Source organism: Galleria mellonella, unplaced genomic scaffold, assembly GCF_026898425.1.
Source record: "Galleria mellonella isolate WM207_F2 unplaced genomic scaffold, CSIRO_AGI_GalMel_v1 utg33, whole genome shotgun sequence".
NCBI lineage: Eukaryota > Metazoa > Arthropoda > Insecta > Lepidoptera > Pyralidae > Galleria > Galleria mellonella.
The window spans coordinates 9,308,991-9,324,800 of record NW_026442079.1 but is presented as its reverse complement, the minus strand read 5'-3'; the positions used below and the strand labels follow the sequence as shown (position 1 = coordinate 9,324,800).

At 32.2% G+C, this 15,810-nt stretch overlaps 1 protein-coding gene across 3 annotated transcripts in view; it reads right to left on the bottom strand.

Annotated features, from left to right (window-relative positions):
* Positions 1-235: 235 nt before the first annotated feature.
* The window catches only part of LOC113517141 (activated Cdc42 kinase-like), a 38,274-nt gene continuing 22,699 nt past the window's right edge, over positions 236-15,810 (bottom strand). For all 3 annotated transcript variants that reach the window (XM_026901718.3, XM_026901732.3, XM_026901725.3), the window contains 9 exons: positions 7,364-7,404; positions 6,632-6,757; positions 5,483-5,613; positions 4,389-4,444; positions 3,109-3,296; positions 2,532-2,580; positions 1,624-2,032; positions 1,185-1,306; positions 236-469 (listed from right to left, as the gene is read on the bottom strand). In XM_026901718.3, the coding sequence (XP_026757519.2) occupies positions 272-469; positions 1,185-1,306; positions 1,624-2,032; positions 2,532-2,580; positions 3,109-3,296; positions 4,389-4,444; positions 5,483-5,613; positions 6,632-6,757; positions 7,364-7,404 (1,320 nt within the window). In that variant the 3' untranslated portion in view covers positions 236-271. The remainder of the gene's footprint in view (positions 470-1,184; positions 1,307-1,623; positions 2,033-2,531; positions 2,581-3,108; positions 3,297-4,388; positions 4,445-5,482; positions 5,614-6,631; positions 6,758-7,363; positions 7,405-15,810) is intronic.

Sequence of the window (15,810 nt, the reverse complement as noted above, 5' to 3'; positions counted from 1 at the left end):
TGGGGCTTCAGTTTGCTTGTGCCATTGTATGTCATATAAAAAAACCTATTTCCAAGTTCATTATAATTATACAGAAACTAACTGTAAGAATAAATACTTTATATTAACCTACAATATTGTTCATCAACCACCAAATTTTTCTGAAATCTAGTCAGTAGTATAAACATGATTGAGTAAGCACCAAATCTATATAATATCTTAGGATAATAACTGGAGGAAAAAAAGAATACAAGAATACAGTTCAAAGCAACGTTATAACGTTGATATTTATTTAATTCATGTTATTTTTAGACAAAATAAGTACAGCGGATGCCTTGACGACGTCCCCGTGAGCTTTAGCAAGTTCAACAGAGCAATCCACAATGTTGACATCTTCACCGACTGCAATCTTCACCTTCATGAGCTTGATAGCATGATGCACATTCCAATCGCACAGCTCCAATGCCACGAGGCACTGGTCAGGTGTCACCTGGTCATATAAGATAGGATTAGTTCACGACTAAAAACAAGTTATCATTTAATTAAATGGGATTTTTTCTCAAAATCACTCCTGCTGCTGACGCTGATGGTGAGATATGATGGTGAAACCCTCCATCATATTACATGACATTTACCAGTGTTATTAAGAATTTAAAGAGAGAAATAATGAAAATACATTTATTCAACATACACATGACTGTAAGTGCTTTGCTATAATAATATTTAATTAAAATTAAGTACAACAGAACGAGTGGAATAAAAAAGGAAATAAATCAGTACAGTGGCATGTGTAAGTTGAAGCAGGTCTCACACTTAGCATGTGTAAATCCTTATTAACATTATAAATGTGAAAGTTAGTTTGTTTGATTGTGTAAAATTACAAAATCTGAGAAATTATACAAACACCCTAATAAAGATATTTGAATTTTTGTATATTTTGTTAATCAATGGCTGAACAGGTTTAATTGAAATTTAGTTCAATGGTAGGTTATCTCCTAACATAACACATAGAATGTACAAAACAAAAAACAATTTATTTAAATTTAAAAATAGACAAGTAACAATACTTAATCACCTAATATAAGAACGATTTTCATTAAGTCATTTGATTATTTTACAATTTCAAATAAAAATCATGTGTCATGCTAAAATTTTAATTATGCCTAGTATAAAAAACATAAAAAATAGCAAATTATTCGACTCACCTGTTTCTTTAGAACTTTACACATGATGCGCACTTCGTCAGATTCGACGCCACGTTGCCTTCCGCATGGCTTCTGATCCGCAAACTCGAGCAAATCTTCCACCGACACATGGTCGGTACAGTCTGTTTGAAAAAAAAAAAAAAAAAAAAAAAATATATATATATATATATATATATATATATATATATATATATATATCTGGTTATATAATATACAGACAATGTGAAGCAGTTTGTTTGTTTTGTTTATACACAGAATAAAATTGACGAATTAATTAACATAATTTAAAGAGAGTTTTCTACAAGTGAAATTAAATATTTCTCCAAAAATAACTTTCCATACTAACTTGACAGTTGGACATGTAGATGGAGATTTTAAAATTCAATCAGGCGAGGCGACAGTTTGTTATTACAAATAAAAAAAAAATATTGAAACTTACCTCTAACCAAAGACCCCTCCTTGAAGCACTGCCCTGCAACTGGCGCTTGCTTCTCCGAAGCTTTACGCACGGAGTTTTTCACATTATAATGGAACGGGTTTGCAGTACTCGGGCCTGGTCTATTATTAAACGGGTTCGTATCAAACTGCACCGGTTCCACTCCGTCGAACACGTCAAAACCGGAGTGCTCCATGGGTCTAAAAGGAGTGGAAGGCCTTTCCCTCTCCTTATACGCGTACGCGTGAGGATAAGACGTGTTCTGGTAAATGATGGGCCGAGCTGAAGGCTGTGCTGTGGCGGCGCCCTCAATTTGGTACGGTAGCTTCAATGGGTACTTTCTAATATGGCGAGGCTTGTCCACTAGTTTAGGCTTATTAGCACGCGGCGGGAGTGGAACTTCGTTCGGATTCTGAAATAAAATTATACAATGGAATTTAGAACAAGGAATTTAGGAATGCTACTTAATTAACATTAAATTTATATAATTTGAATAAAAGTTATTAAAAATTAAAATATTTCCATTCATATTTCTGCTGTGAAGTAGCTGTGCTTGTAGGGTTGTATTTCGGCTTGAAGTAAAATACAAAGTACAAAGACAATACATATTACATATAAATAAATAAATTGCATAATAAGTAAATTGCATATTTGAACTTAGAAAAAAGATATTGAAATATATATAACAAAAGGATTATAAAAAAATATAAACATGCAAATATGTATATAAAAATGCCGGCTGACCAAGATGCCAGCTATAATCCTCAGATTGGGCAATGCGTAAGGGGTACCACAGTCATCAGAAAGTGTTCATTTATGCCCATGTGTATAGGGAACAGTTCCGTTAAGTGAACCATAAACTTGTTTGCTATTCTGAGTAACATAAAAAAATATGAAATATGAAAACTTACATTCAGGTTAGGTTCAATATCTATTATAGTTTCCCCAGCAGGTGATGGTCTGAAAGTAATAATTTAAATTTGATTAAAAAGTGGAATTTAAATTAAAAAAAAACTATACGAGTATTGGTTTGATGTACATTTTACAATAATTTAATTCCGCAAAAACGAAACATACTCGTACACACACATACGATGAATGACGGTATTGACACATTACATTGAAAATATTTCAAACTAGCTTTTTGCCCGCTACTTCATACGCTTGGATTTTAAAGGTAGAAACACCAATAAAATATAAAATTTATAGATAGTATTATCAAGATAAAAGGTTTATTAAATTTAAGTTAAGACTAAGTTAGGCCTCCAGTAGTTTCTGCGTGATGCCGAAACAAACATATTGATAAATAAACAATTTCTAAAAATGAAGGCATAAATTCTAAATTTAATAATTTCATTTATACTTAATGAATGAATTATACAACATTGCTGGTTAACTTTTATGGCAAGTATTAGCGCAGGGAGTCCTCTCTAGAATCCTTCACACTGATCAATTTTGATAAAAATTAATATGTAAAAATTTTCTTACTTAAGCGGCATTTGCTTCTGTCTGGAGTAGAATTGCGCCTTCATATCGTAGGTGCGCGGCGCCGGCTTTGGGATGCCGGACGGCTTGTTCAGCGACAGATCCTTCATGTGTGCTACAAGAGACGACGAAGGAGTCGGTTGCTCAATCAAGCTAGTATACGCCATTTTGCTCTCCTCCGTTATGGTCGACTGAAAATAATAGAAAACAAGTAACGTTATAAATAATTTAAATTAACATTATATTGAGGAGAGATTCGATTTTTGTAAGTTTGTAATGGATAAACTAAAAATTAATGGCTGCTGGTAATTTTAAATTGCAATAAAAATCAGGTGCTTAAGTACTATTCACATATAATCGAGGCGCATTAAGACCTAAACACGAATTAAAAAAATCATTAAGATATTACACAGCGCCATCTAGTTCCGACATATACTTACTATTATAATTTTCTTGCCAATATCGGATAAAAAATTTCAAATAGGCCCAATTCCCATTGCATCGACGTGACTGATACGTTGAGTCGTCAAAACAGCGGGAAGCGCTAATGATAGAATAATTCATATGAATAGCTTCTTGTCGGATGCATCTATTTGTGAATACGTTGTCCGAATAACAGCCACACCAGCGCAGTAGAAATTGGGTTAATTTATAATATAAAGACATTTAGACATTCCTAACAATTATAATTAATCTAGCACATTTTAACACTCTTTTTTTAATACCTGAAAAAAAAAAACTTTTATAACTTAACACAATGACACAGTAACACTTTTTATTTTAATGACTAAAATTCCATCAAGTCAAGACTCAACTCAATAGAATTAAATATTGCCAAGAAAAATTTTACTGTAAATTTTTTTTTAACTATTTAGACTTTTTTCATCTCCGAGGTGTCGTAACTAAAGGTATCACACCTGTGTAAGGGAAATAAAACTCAAAATAAAACACTATACTAGTCCCCAGAACCAGTGTGGTAATAGTAAGTTAATAAGCTAGAAAAAAATAGATGATTTTTAAATTAACTAATTTTTAAACTAACTTAAAAGCTATTATTTTAATACAAAAATTGAAGAAAAAGATTATGAACTATCAACTTAAAAAAACATTATATTTCCTATGGAATTAATAATTCTTATCTAGGATAGGAAATTTGTTTTTTTTTAGGTAAACAATTCACTAAAACTGTGTTAATTTATCATTATATCAATATTTTACTAGTATACCATATACATAATTGATTAATATATATGACAGAGAAAAAATAAGAAAAAAATAATTACCTGTATATCAGGGACACTGTTCGCCTCCTCGCTAAAGTTACGACGCTCCTGCTTACCTGGAAATTGTACAATAACATTTTATTATATGATACAACAAAGTTCATTCGCGTATTTTATATTAGTTCGAATGGCGCACAATCTAACGGCCCAACTGACGGAATGTAGAAACCGACATGTTTAGTCCCGCATATAGTAGATGTAAGGACACATAATAGGCATAAACATACCGTGCAATGCCATCTAGTTCAAAACTAAATGAAACTCGCTCCCACTGGATAACTAATACAAATACATAAGTAAATACATATTTTTGTAAATACGTACATACATACAAATAATGCAAAGAAATAAATACAAATATCTGTGTCAAATAGATTTCAAAATGATGTACTGTAAAACACGTAAGTATTAGTGATGTAAAATGATCCTTATTTCTTACAAATAGAAAATTTGTTGACGCTTTACAATAAGCGTCAAGCCATTACTCCGATTACCGGTGGCTCTCAACTTCTCTAGCATGTTTAATGCCGCAATACAAAATTCCAACCTATACACACATTAAAAAAGCTCTAAAATTGTATGTTATAATGGCCCGACTGTTCCGGGTCGTTACCTGAATTCATCTTAGAAGTCCGGGATCTAAGTTAAATTTTCGGGGAGAGGGGATTATTAGTAATGAGGTCTGGAATTATTCTTATTAATAACAACTATTGGAATTATTATTACCAACAATTCCCATTGGTTTAGCGGTCTTATTGCTACAATTATTAAAAATATTAACAGGATCCCCTGTCAAGTTAATTTCCACAGGATTCCTCCTGGAGATCTCCATTGTGATTCATTTTTGGTGAATTAGGCAATGAGCTGAATGACTGAACTTCTTCCTCATCTATGATGCTCTTCAGTAAAAGATCCTCATAAGCGAATATTGACACTTTAAAAAACGTAAATCAATAGCACAGATGTGGCTCTCATTCCATTATCGTCCTGTTAAAAGAATATATTGGCACACACTACGAAGAAGTTAAATCTACCGGTTTCTCAATGCATATATTAATATTAAACCAAGTTACAAATTATAAAAGAATGCTGACCTGCAGAATCCTTATCGGGTTCGTTTTGCGGGCCATGGTGAAGTGACACGAGCGGAAATTTGAAATGGAACTTGGATTTGTCACTCGGCGAGCTAGGCATCTTGTTGTCGCCGTCCAAATCGTTCATAGACCTATACAATTTAATTATTTATTTATTCACATATAAATTAAGTATATGCCTTCGACAAGCATTACAGCTAAACAATACATTCATAATAGAGAAAGAACAACGGTAATAATAAAAAAATAATAATCACACACCATTACAAAAAAACTTGATAATGATAAATAACCAGGGCTGCACAGCAGAACACATTGCAAAGGGACACTCACAGTATCAACTGAACCTTCCCTTAGACACTTCTTATATATAATATCACTGTATTTTCTGTTATAACTACATAGTTAACACTTGAAAACACACAATATTGTCTATTCTAAAATTCAACTTCACATAAATTTGATCCAACTTTATAATTTGTCCTGTGCATGCACATAGTCACCTGTTTGTTTAGTCTAATCTCGGTTAGTGCAAACGCTGTATCTAAATCTATATTAATATTACATACAGGAAACATTTGATTGTTTGTTCTTCCACATATAGAAATATACATCTCACTCTCTACAAACAATTAGACTTCAAGATTGTGTCCCACAAAAAAAAAAGAGTTTAATTGTGGCAAAACTAGTTATTTCGAATTAAAAACTAAACTACTAAACCGATTTTGATGAAATTTATATGGGATCAATTTGTAAGTACATCCTTTTAGATAAAAAAACATTCCAAATAAGTTAATAACTGACGGAGTTATGAGGTAATAAATGTAACAAAAATACAAACAAATTGAGAACTGCCACCTTTTCTAAAAGCAGTTGAATATGAATAATTATATTATTTTTTTTTTGCTTTTAATTATTTGAAACATATTTTAACAAAATCGACAATATTAACAATCTTAGATTATGAAAAATAGTAAATTGCTAAAATTTCGAGGCAACCGAAAAATATATTTAAGGTTAAGAAATAAACACTGTCATATCGAGTCATCGAAAGGAAAATTTTACAAGTCACTATATTAATATTCCTCAATACAAGGCACTCATTAATAAAATATATTATATATTTAAATATTATATTTTTTTACTTACATGTTGCCTATTTCGTTTGCCATAGCTACAGCAGTATCCAGAGTCTTTTCTTCGTGGGCAGACATTGGTTTCATACTACCAGGCTGGCAGGCTTTCTTCTTATCAGCTTTGCTCAATGAATGGCACCTGAAAGTGTTTGCTTTTATTATTACTGAATAAAAAAATATACACATAATTGTTCATTCCAGACAACATTCGCAGTAAATAAAAAATGCACTTTAAACACTAAACTTTAAACATTACACTAAAAGCAATTTAAATTCTTATTAAAACTTGTTTTCTTATTAAAATAATCACAAAAAAAAACTTTATAAAAATTGCACTTTTACACAACACAGCTATATATTAGATGAAAATAAAATATAAAAAAATTGTAGGTTCACTTTTTTCACTCAAATTATTTGTTAATTATTAACAAATTTTCCAAAGATATATTTTTAGAAAAAGTTCACTTTCACTGACAGAGCACTAATAAAATCATAATAAAAAAATTATAGATTAAAACACTTTATTTTATAAATAAAATTCACAAAATATTTAAAAAAAACTTTCACCAAAAAAAATCAATAAGAATTAATTATTTTTATTGCACTTTACTCGTTCAACTTCATGATAAAATAAAAAAGATACAATAATTAAATATTATTATCAAAAAATTAAATTAAATTAAAAAATTAAAATAATTAGTAAATTAAAATAAGTAATAAATTAAAATAACTAATTAACACTTACCTAATACCGATGTCGATATCAAAGGCCTTACCGGCGGCTGTCTGAAAGATATGAAGTAGTTTAGAGTACAGTGACCGAATCACTGAAGTCGTCATTTACGACTGTGAGTGACAGGGATCTAGTCCAACGTATTGATGGACTTGACACACACACGAATGCAACTTGCACCGCGTATTCTACGAAATACAATGTCATACAACACCCCACCATACGCTTATGCAAAAATTATCTAATACATATTATTTGTAAATAATAAATCTAACGTGAAAATGCATAATAAGTCAACAACCTTTGAACTGCATTCGCTGATGTACTGCAGCAAAACGGGTGGTCACAGTTGTACTGACATAGTATATTGGACCGTGATAAGATAAAAATAACGTTGACGTGCGGATATGACCACCACAGGGAAATACAATATGACCTGATAGTAAATTTTGAGATTTTTTATAGGATGAAAATGGAATGGTAACCCCTTGTGCGCGTACGCCGGGGTAATACCAGTAAATAGGTGAGAGTGAAGTTAGGTTGGGCAGCCCATTATATTGAATTCACCAAGATATATTCATGATGATTTTCAGGACGACCATTTGAAGGTCCACTTAATAGGGTATATTATCACTGCAATCATGGCAAATATGTAAGTGTTTAAAAAAGGAGCAAATATTATTAAAAATCAAATCGAAAGTAATTAGTTAATCGACTTTAAAATGACAAAGATTTAAAATTATATGCTCTTTGTATATTCATTCAAACCCATAAAAAAACATCAATAATAAGCAATATTCAAAATTTTATGTTTCATAAAAAATCTTTAAATTTCAAATTTATTTGTATTTGAAATTAGTAAATTAATTCAATTCTTAATTATCTATCTTTACACCAATTCTTAGTCTTTATTTTTTGCACACAAAAGTATAAATTAACGAATTAACTCAACTATAAAAAAAATACAGTCTAAACATTTGGATATTTTTTAAGTTATATCTCATCACATTTTTTCCACGACTAGCCAAAAAAAAAGTGTAATGCTTTCAGGATTTATGTTTGTGTATGTATAAATTATATATATAAACCTTCGTAGCTGAAATGTCATTTGTTTTTCATAACCTTTCACAAACAAAACTTTTAACTAGAAAATACTACAAAAATCATGTGTAATTGATGTTTGTATGTTTAGATGTTTGTTACTCGATTATCCTTTAACGATTGGATAGATTTGATGTTTCATACGAAGAAGTTTGTGGTAATTCTTTCCAGTATATAGTACTGGATTGATAAATAGAATATTTTTTGTTATAACTGGCGTGGGCAGAGCCATGGAAAATTATTGATAAATCTAAAAATCTTAATGTATATATTAATATGTGCATATGTTATACTTTACCCTTATCTCCCTTTGGTACAGTTAGAAAAAATGGAAACCCAAATACTGACCCTCTTTTGCTTTATCGATACTCTATCTTATAGATTTCTAACCTTTAATGGACCACCGCCCCCTTTAGAAGATAAAATGTCAACACACTGATACTAAATTTAAAAAATATAAGTAATGCAACCATTTATCTCATAATCCGCTATGGAATACCATATGAAACAAAGATATGTATATAGTAAATATGGACTTAACTGTACTAACAATCTCTTGAGGGAGGGGGGATCACCATTGATGAAAAACTATTGGCCAACTGTTCATAGTCACTATAATACACTATTATCATATTTTGTGAAAATGCTTGGATGTTTGTTACTTAATAACGCTTAAAAGATTGCACAGATTTGAATAAAATTTGACACACAAATGGACCAAATTGTGGATATGGAACACGTGAACTTATATGATATTTTTTAATCTCGGAATATGGATCCTGATGGATAATATAGTTAGATAAATACTCTTTATTGATTCCTCCAAAACATTACATAAGTAAACTTATTATAAATAGAAAAAAAATACAAGATAATATTAAACTGAGAAAACAATGGGCAGCCTTATTGCTAAGAGCGGTCTCAACCAGGCAACAAACAGGCAACAACCTATTCAACTCAAATTTCTGTTATTAGAATAATTTTAAAAGGTTAAATGGATTTTGATACAATTTTAGACATAGAACATGGTCTCGATTATAATGGGTACAATAATTGTTATAGGATTTTTTTTTATCCGGGAAATCAGACCTGTGGAATAAATTACACAAATTAATTACTTATAACATATCTGACGTAATTTATCCGGGTGAAATAGCGGGATAAATTTAATTATATTTAAACCATGACGTACACAGAGAGGTACTTAAAATTTTACGCGTGGATGTGTGTATGGAAGGAAGAAGATTGTTACTTATAAGGATTTTAGTTCCCATCGCCTATATACACTGCCAGGTCGACCTCCACGTTGTCCTCCCTGGAAACCATCATGTTAAGTTCCAAGTGTATTCATCACGATGAGCAAACTGACCTGTCTTTTCATTCTCACCTATCATCCCTCACTGGTAGTTAGCTCACTAGCGAAAGCGGGGTTACCATTTCATTATCGCCTATTAAAAAAATTCGTAGTCATCCCTGGAAACCATTGTAATGAATTCCATGTACATTTGTCATTATAAACCAACCGGTCTAAGTTCATCCTCGCTTATAATAAGTCAATGGCGCTCCACCAATGTAAATCAATAGCACAGGCGAGATTACCATTCCCATTTCATTTCTTAAAAAAATAAATGAGCCAACATTGTTTTAGTTTTGTTAATACCTGATTGTACAGACCAAAGGGAGACTTTATACTAATCTGCTTGGGTACCTCTGTCACTATTCTGTATCTACCGTGAAGGCCGTGGCAGTTTTAGTTTGAAGGGTGGGACATAGCTATAAAAACTACAGGGTACAGGCCTCTGTGGGTTATGCTTATAACAATTAGTCCTCAGGAATGGCAACGCATGAAGGATATCATAGGCGATATAGTACTCTGTTATGTCCATGGTGCTGTTCATGTTTATAGGCGACGATTACCACTTTCCATCAGAGGGGGCATCATTTTGTTTGCCATTTTAAGTTGCATAAAAACAATTGTACGTTATTCCATTCCCATAGGTACACAATATTATTTATTCATGTAAATATGCCAATTGACGTCATTATGTAAGGTTTCAAATGATTTTGTTTATAATTGCACAATAATACATACACGGTCATGTTTCAGCGGTATTTTGCTAGCATTACACTTTTAAATATCTTTATTAATATACGATATATTGTACTCGTAATTGCGCAATTTTACTAATATTATAAATTACCAAATTTGTAAAGAAATTTGGAGGTTTGTTACTTAATCACGGTTAAACTAGTGAACAAAGTTAAATTGAAATTCGGTACACAGATTATATCTAATAGTTATAATTGTTATATAGGATAATTTATACACTAACTAGCGATCCGACCCTGCTTCGCACGAGTAGAGAGAATTTTCGAAAATCAATAGATATAATAAAAAAAAGTTTCAACCAATTCAACTGATCGGTTATTTTATAGCATTTTATATGTAATTCTTTAGATTAATATAACTTTTTTATTTATGAACCAATTAAAATAAATACTAAATGTGAAGGTGAGCAAACCAAAACGAATTAGTGAAAGACGCATTCAAAGCGGTTAAGACGTTCCTAAGATTAGCGTGCATAAACGTACAGACAAACAGATAAAAATTCTAAAAATCATTAGTTTTGGGTTCTGTTACGTTCATATACGAGGTTTGTCCGGAAAGTACGTATAAAAGTTTTTTAAAAATTTTATTTTACAATTATTCAGGTAAATCAATTTTATCCCCTTCAAAGTACTCCCCCTGTGACATAATGCACTTGTGCCAACGCCGTTTCCACTGTGAGAAGGCTCCTTGAAAGTCCTCTGGTTGTAGGTTTCTCAGCTGCCCCGTCGTAGCTTTTTTTATCTCATTTATGTCCCCCAAATGCCGCCCCCGAAGTACCAATTTGGTTTTTGGGAACAAGAAGAAGTCACACGGGGCCAACAACAGTCCTCACAGCAAGCAACTCTTCGTGATTTTTGATCCGGGGACAAAAGCTTGGGAACGATCTTGGCGCAAATTTTTTTCATTTGAAGTTCGTTTCTTAGAATTTCGTGGACCACGGTTTTGCCCAAATTAAGCTCTTCAGCCACCTGTCTGACCGTTAAACGACGGTCCCCATTAACACAAGTTCGAATTCTTTCCACGTTTTCGTCGGAATGTGAAGTGGAAGGACGTCCTGAACGTGGGTCATCTTGAACGTTTTCTCGGCCCTCTCTGAATCTTTTTAGCCACTTGTGGACGGTTGGTTCCTTCACAGCATCATCCCCATAAACTGTTCTGAGATCGGCAAAAATTTCACGGCCATTCTTGCCGAGTTTCGAGAGAAACTTGATTACGACGCGCTGCTCTTCAACGGAAGCGGGCTCCATGCCGACGGGGTTTCGTTAAGAGGTAACTTCACAGATGGCGTGACAAGCCAGTTCGCACCGCACGGCGGTCAGACCAGAACTGAAGCATTGTTAGGGACATAAGGAAGGGGTCCTGCGCTTACCTGGCCTCCCCACTCCTCTTTCTCGCATTCCAGAACACTTTTATACGAACTTTCCGGACAGACCTCGTATATATCTTATAATAGTTTTTCTTACATATCTTCCATGTACAGACAGCAATCAGTTACGATTTTATTATATGTATTGATTCACGGGCAAACTTGCCATATATAGTAGTAATTGAATATTTAGTATCAAGTCTATAACTATAATAAAATCGTAAATGTCAGATTATCTATTAGTTACTTCATGCTGGAAAATTAAATGGACTTCAAAGGATATTTACATTTGCGTACGTACTATCCCAATTAAGAGGCCAGTGTATATTTTATGAAAATAGATCGATTGATTATTAGAAATACTACTTGTAATACTAACTGTGACAGTTAGTATTTCCAATACTATAAAATATTTACATATTTTTAGCTGATTTTTTTTAATGATATACAAAAACTTTTTAACTTAAGAACGTTAATAATTTGAGTTTACTGAAATATGGTAACATAATAATTAGATGTCAATTTTCCAAAACAATTCAACAATTCTCAATATTTCTGAATGATGATTTAAAAAGTTAACGTTTTAGCTTGTAACAGAGCCCTTTTTAATATACAATCAAACTCATTAAAACAGTTCTACTGTTTTTGAAAATTGACAATATTGTTCAGTTATTTAAAGTTATAAACACTTATAAATTCTAAATTAGTCTATTTCAATGTTAGAAAAGAATTTAGATTGTCCCAGCTGTCCCAGCAGTGATGGTAACTACTGAAGTAGTTTAATTATTTTATGAAACTCATATACTAAACATAAACTCATATATATATATATATATATATATATATATATAACATTAAACGGGAGAAATGGAGGAAAGGGATTGTTAGTAATGGGGTCCAATTGACTCATTGCTAGCAATATATCCTATCAGATCGACCTCCATGCAATTCCCCCTGGAAACCGTCATGGTTAATTCTAATGGAATTCGTTACGATGGGCTAACTGACCTGCCTTTTCATCCTCATCTATCATCTCTTTCTGATGCCTCCATAGTGTATACCGATAGCGCAAACGGGACCACCATATCGTTATCATCCATTAAAAAAACTTTAAGCTGTAGAAGTTCTATCGAAATAGTAATTATTATAATTATATAGGGCAACTTTAATAATGCAAGTATAACCACCCGTGACCGATAGTATGAAAGGAAGAGGCAACAAAAATCACTTAAGTAAGCAGTAATTAATACGGGTAACAACCGTCGCAATATTAATGCTTAGTGACAAGAAGTCAACAAACAGTAGATTCCCACACGACGACACATGGCCTCACAAGTTGTGTTATATAAAACCTTAAGCCGTATCCACAAAGTTATGTGTTTTATCATTTAATGTATAGATTCCTTTAAAGATTAGATTCCAGAAAGCTTGTCTTTAAGTTTTTTTTTGATGGGTGAAAATGGCGTGGTGCCAGTGAGAAATGATAGGTGAGGATGAAAAGGCAGGTCAGTTAGCTCATCGTGACGAATTCAATGATAAATTAGTCACGATAGTTTCTAGGGGGAACCGCGTGGAGGTCGACCTGATAGAGTATATTGATAGCAATGGGGACTAACCTCCCCATTACTAACAATCCCTCCCCCCCCCCCTTTAAAAGTATTAGTACTCTATAGTTGTACATTAAAATATAGATAAGAGCCCTATTTGTGCTTGAATCCATTATAGAAGTTCATATGAAACAGCTCAATACATATAATAAAATCGTAACTGATCGTTGTCTGTACATAGAACATATATAACAAAAACTATTATAGGGTGGCTTTATGAACGAAATAGAACCCAAACAATGATTTTTTTAATTTTTGTCTGTCTGTATGCGGTTTTTACTAATGCGTTGCGGTTTGCTCTTCTTAACATTAAGTGTTTAGTTCATTTCAATCAGTTTATAAATAAAAAAGTTATATCAATCTAAAAAATCAGATATACAATATTTTATAACTGATCAGTTGAATAAAACAAACACTAAATATTAAGTGGAGCAAACCGGAATGCCAGAATACCAGACCTAGGAATAATTACATGGGACAGATAAAAGAAACACTAGGTGTCATGTCGTATATGGAGGTCAAAGATATGGCCTATGATAGAACTGGCTGGAAGAAGATGCATGTATTACTTTCACAAACAAGAGAAAACTCTTAAATGAAAAGAGAAACCGGAATGCATTAGTGAAAACCGAATTGAAATCGACTAAGCAGTTTCTGAAATTGGCGTGCAGAAACGTACAGACATACAGACAAAAATTCTAAAAATCATAATTTTGGGTTCTATTGTGTTCATAAAGCCTCATATAGCTCATGTACAGACAGATACTTGTCCCAGTTACGTTTTTTTATATGTATTGATGATTATTTCTCTATTTTTTGTTTAGTTTAATAAATAAGCTAGGACAATTTGGACATTGTTTTTGTGCTGTTCTTTTTTGTTTAAATCTATCTATTCTATATACTACAATCTGTTCTTTTTTAAAACCGACTTCAAAAAGGACGTTCTTAATTCTATTGTATTTTTTACGTTTGTTACCGCATTACTCTGTTAGCTATAAACCCATTTGGAAAACTATTTTTGTCTGGATATATGTAGGAATTGGTTCCATAGAAGTTTTATCAAAATCGGTTCATTAGTTATTAAATCAAAATAACGTTTTGTCACAGCTTAAATCGTTTCTTATGAAACATAATCTTAAATTATAATTTAATTCTATCATGTCCCCTATGAGTTGATCCACTATCATGCGAAAACAAATCTACTCGCAGAATGCATCTACGCTATTTGCAGCATATTGCACGTGTCTGGACGCTACTTTACGAAGTCTAAGCTCCTTAACAAGAATTGTAACATTGTGCTAATCTAAAATGAACTCTGATAATTCACATTAGGTTCCTGAAACGATTAATATTTGCATATTTATGTAACCATGTTTACTATACGAGTTCGTAAAATGCATAGGCTATTGATATATCAAACTGCATAGTTCTTGGAAGAAAGCCGGTGCTAAATTAGCACATAAAACTAAACATGAAATTTTGTACATTGTTATAGCTAGCTGTAAATCTGGTAAATAGAAAATATGAATTGTTTTAGGATCCGTTTTGGAACTACAATAATGTGTAGTACAGACCTAGTGGCAACCAATTATTCAATTTATTAATCAATATCGTCAGAGTCGTAGAATACTGACGGATCTGACAAATATTACATATATAGATCCGTCAGTATTCTACGACTATGACGATATCTTCATGAAAAGTCCCGTAAAAGACGAGCAGAGAGAACCCGATCTATTGCCGAACGTCTTCCTTCATTCACTATCAATAATCCATAGTATATATACATTGACGCTTATCTGTGAGAGCTGTATACACCTTTAATTGATCTCTTCATATGTCTTTAAGCTTGGTAGTGAGGAGTGAGATGTTTTTGTTCAAGTAAACCTAGATTTAAGCATTTTTGAATAGTAGTTTTTCACTTTTACTTACTTATAACATTGTACATTGTCTGCTTAATTGTTGTGAGCATATTGTTGGTGTATCTTTTATAAATAAATAAATAAAACCAGTTCATTAAATGTTTAAAATTAACATTTTACGTAAGAGATATTTCAAAATATATTTAGTACCTGGAATCGAAGAAGTGGATAATTATTTATACAATACATTATATCGAAAAGAAGCACTCGATCGACATGAATATATTGTAGATATCGGCTTGATATAGACGACTAGCTGTATCCAACGACTTCGCCAGCGTGAATCAGTATATAAGTACCCTATGTGGCGAGGAAGAATATATTAGTAAAGGGGTTTAGCTTCCTCATTGTTA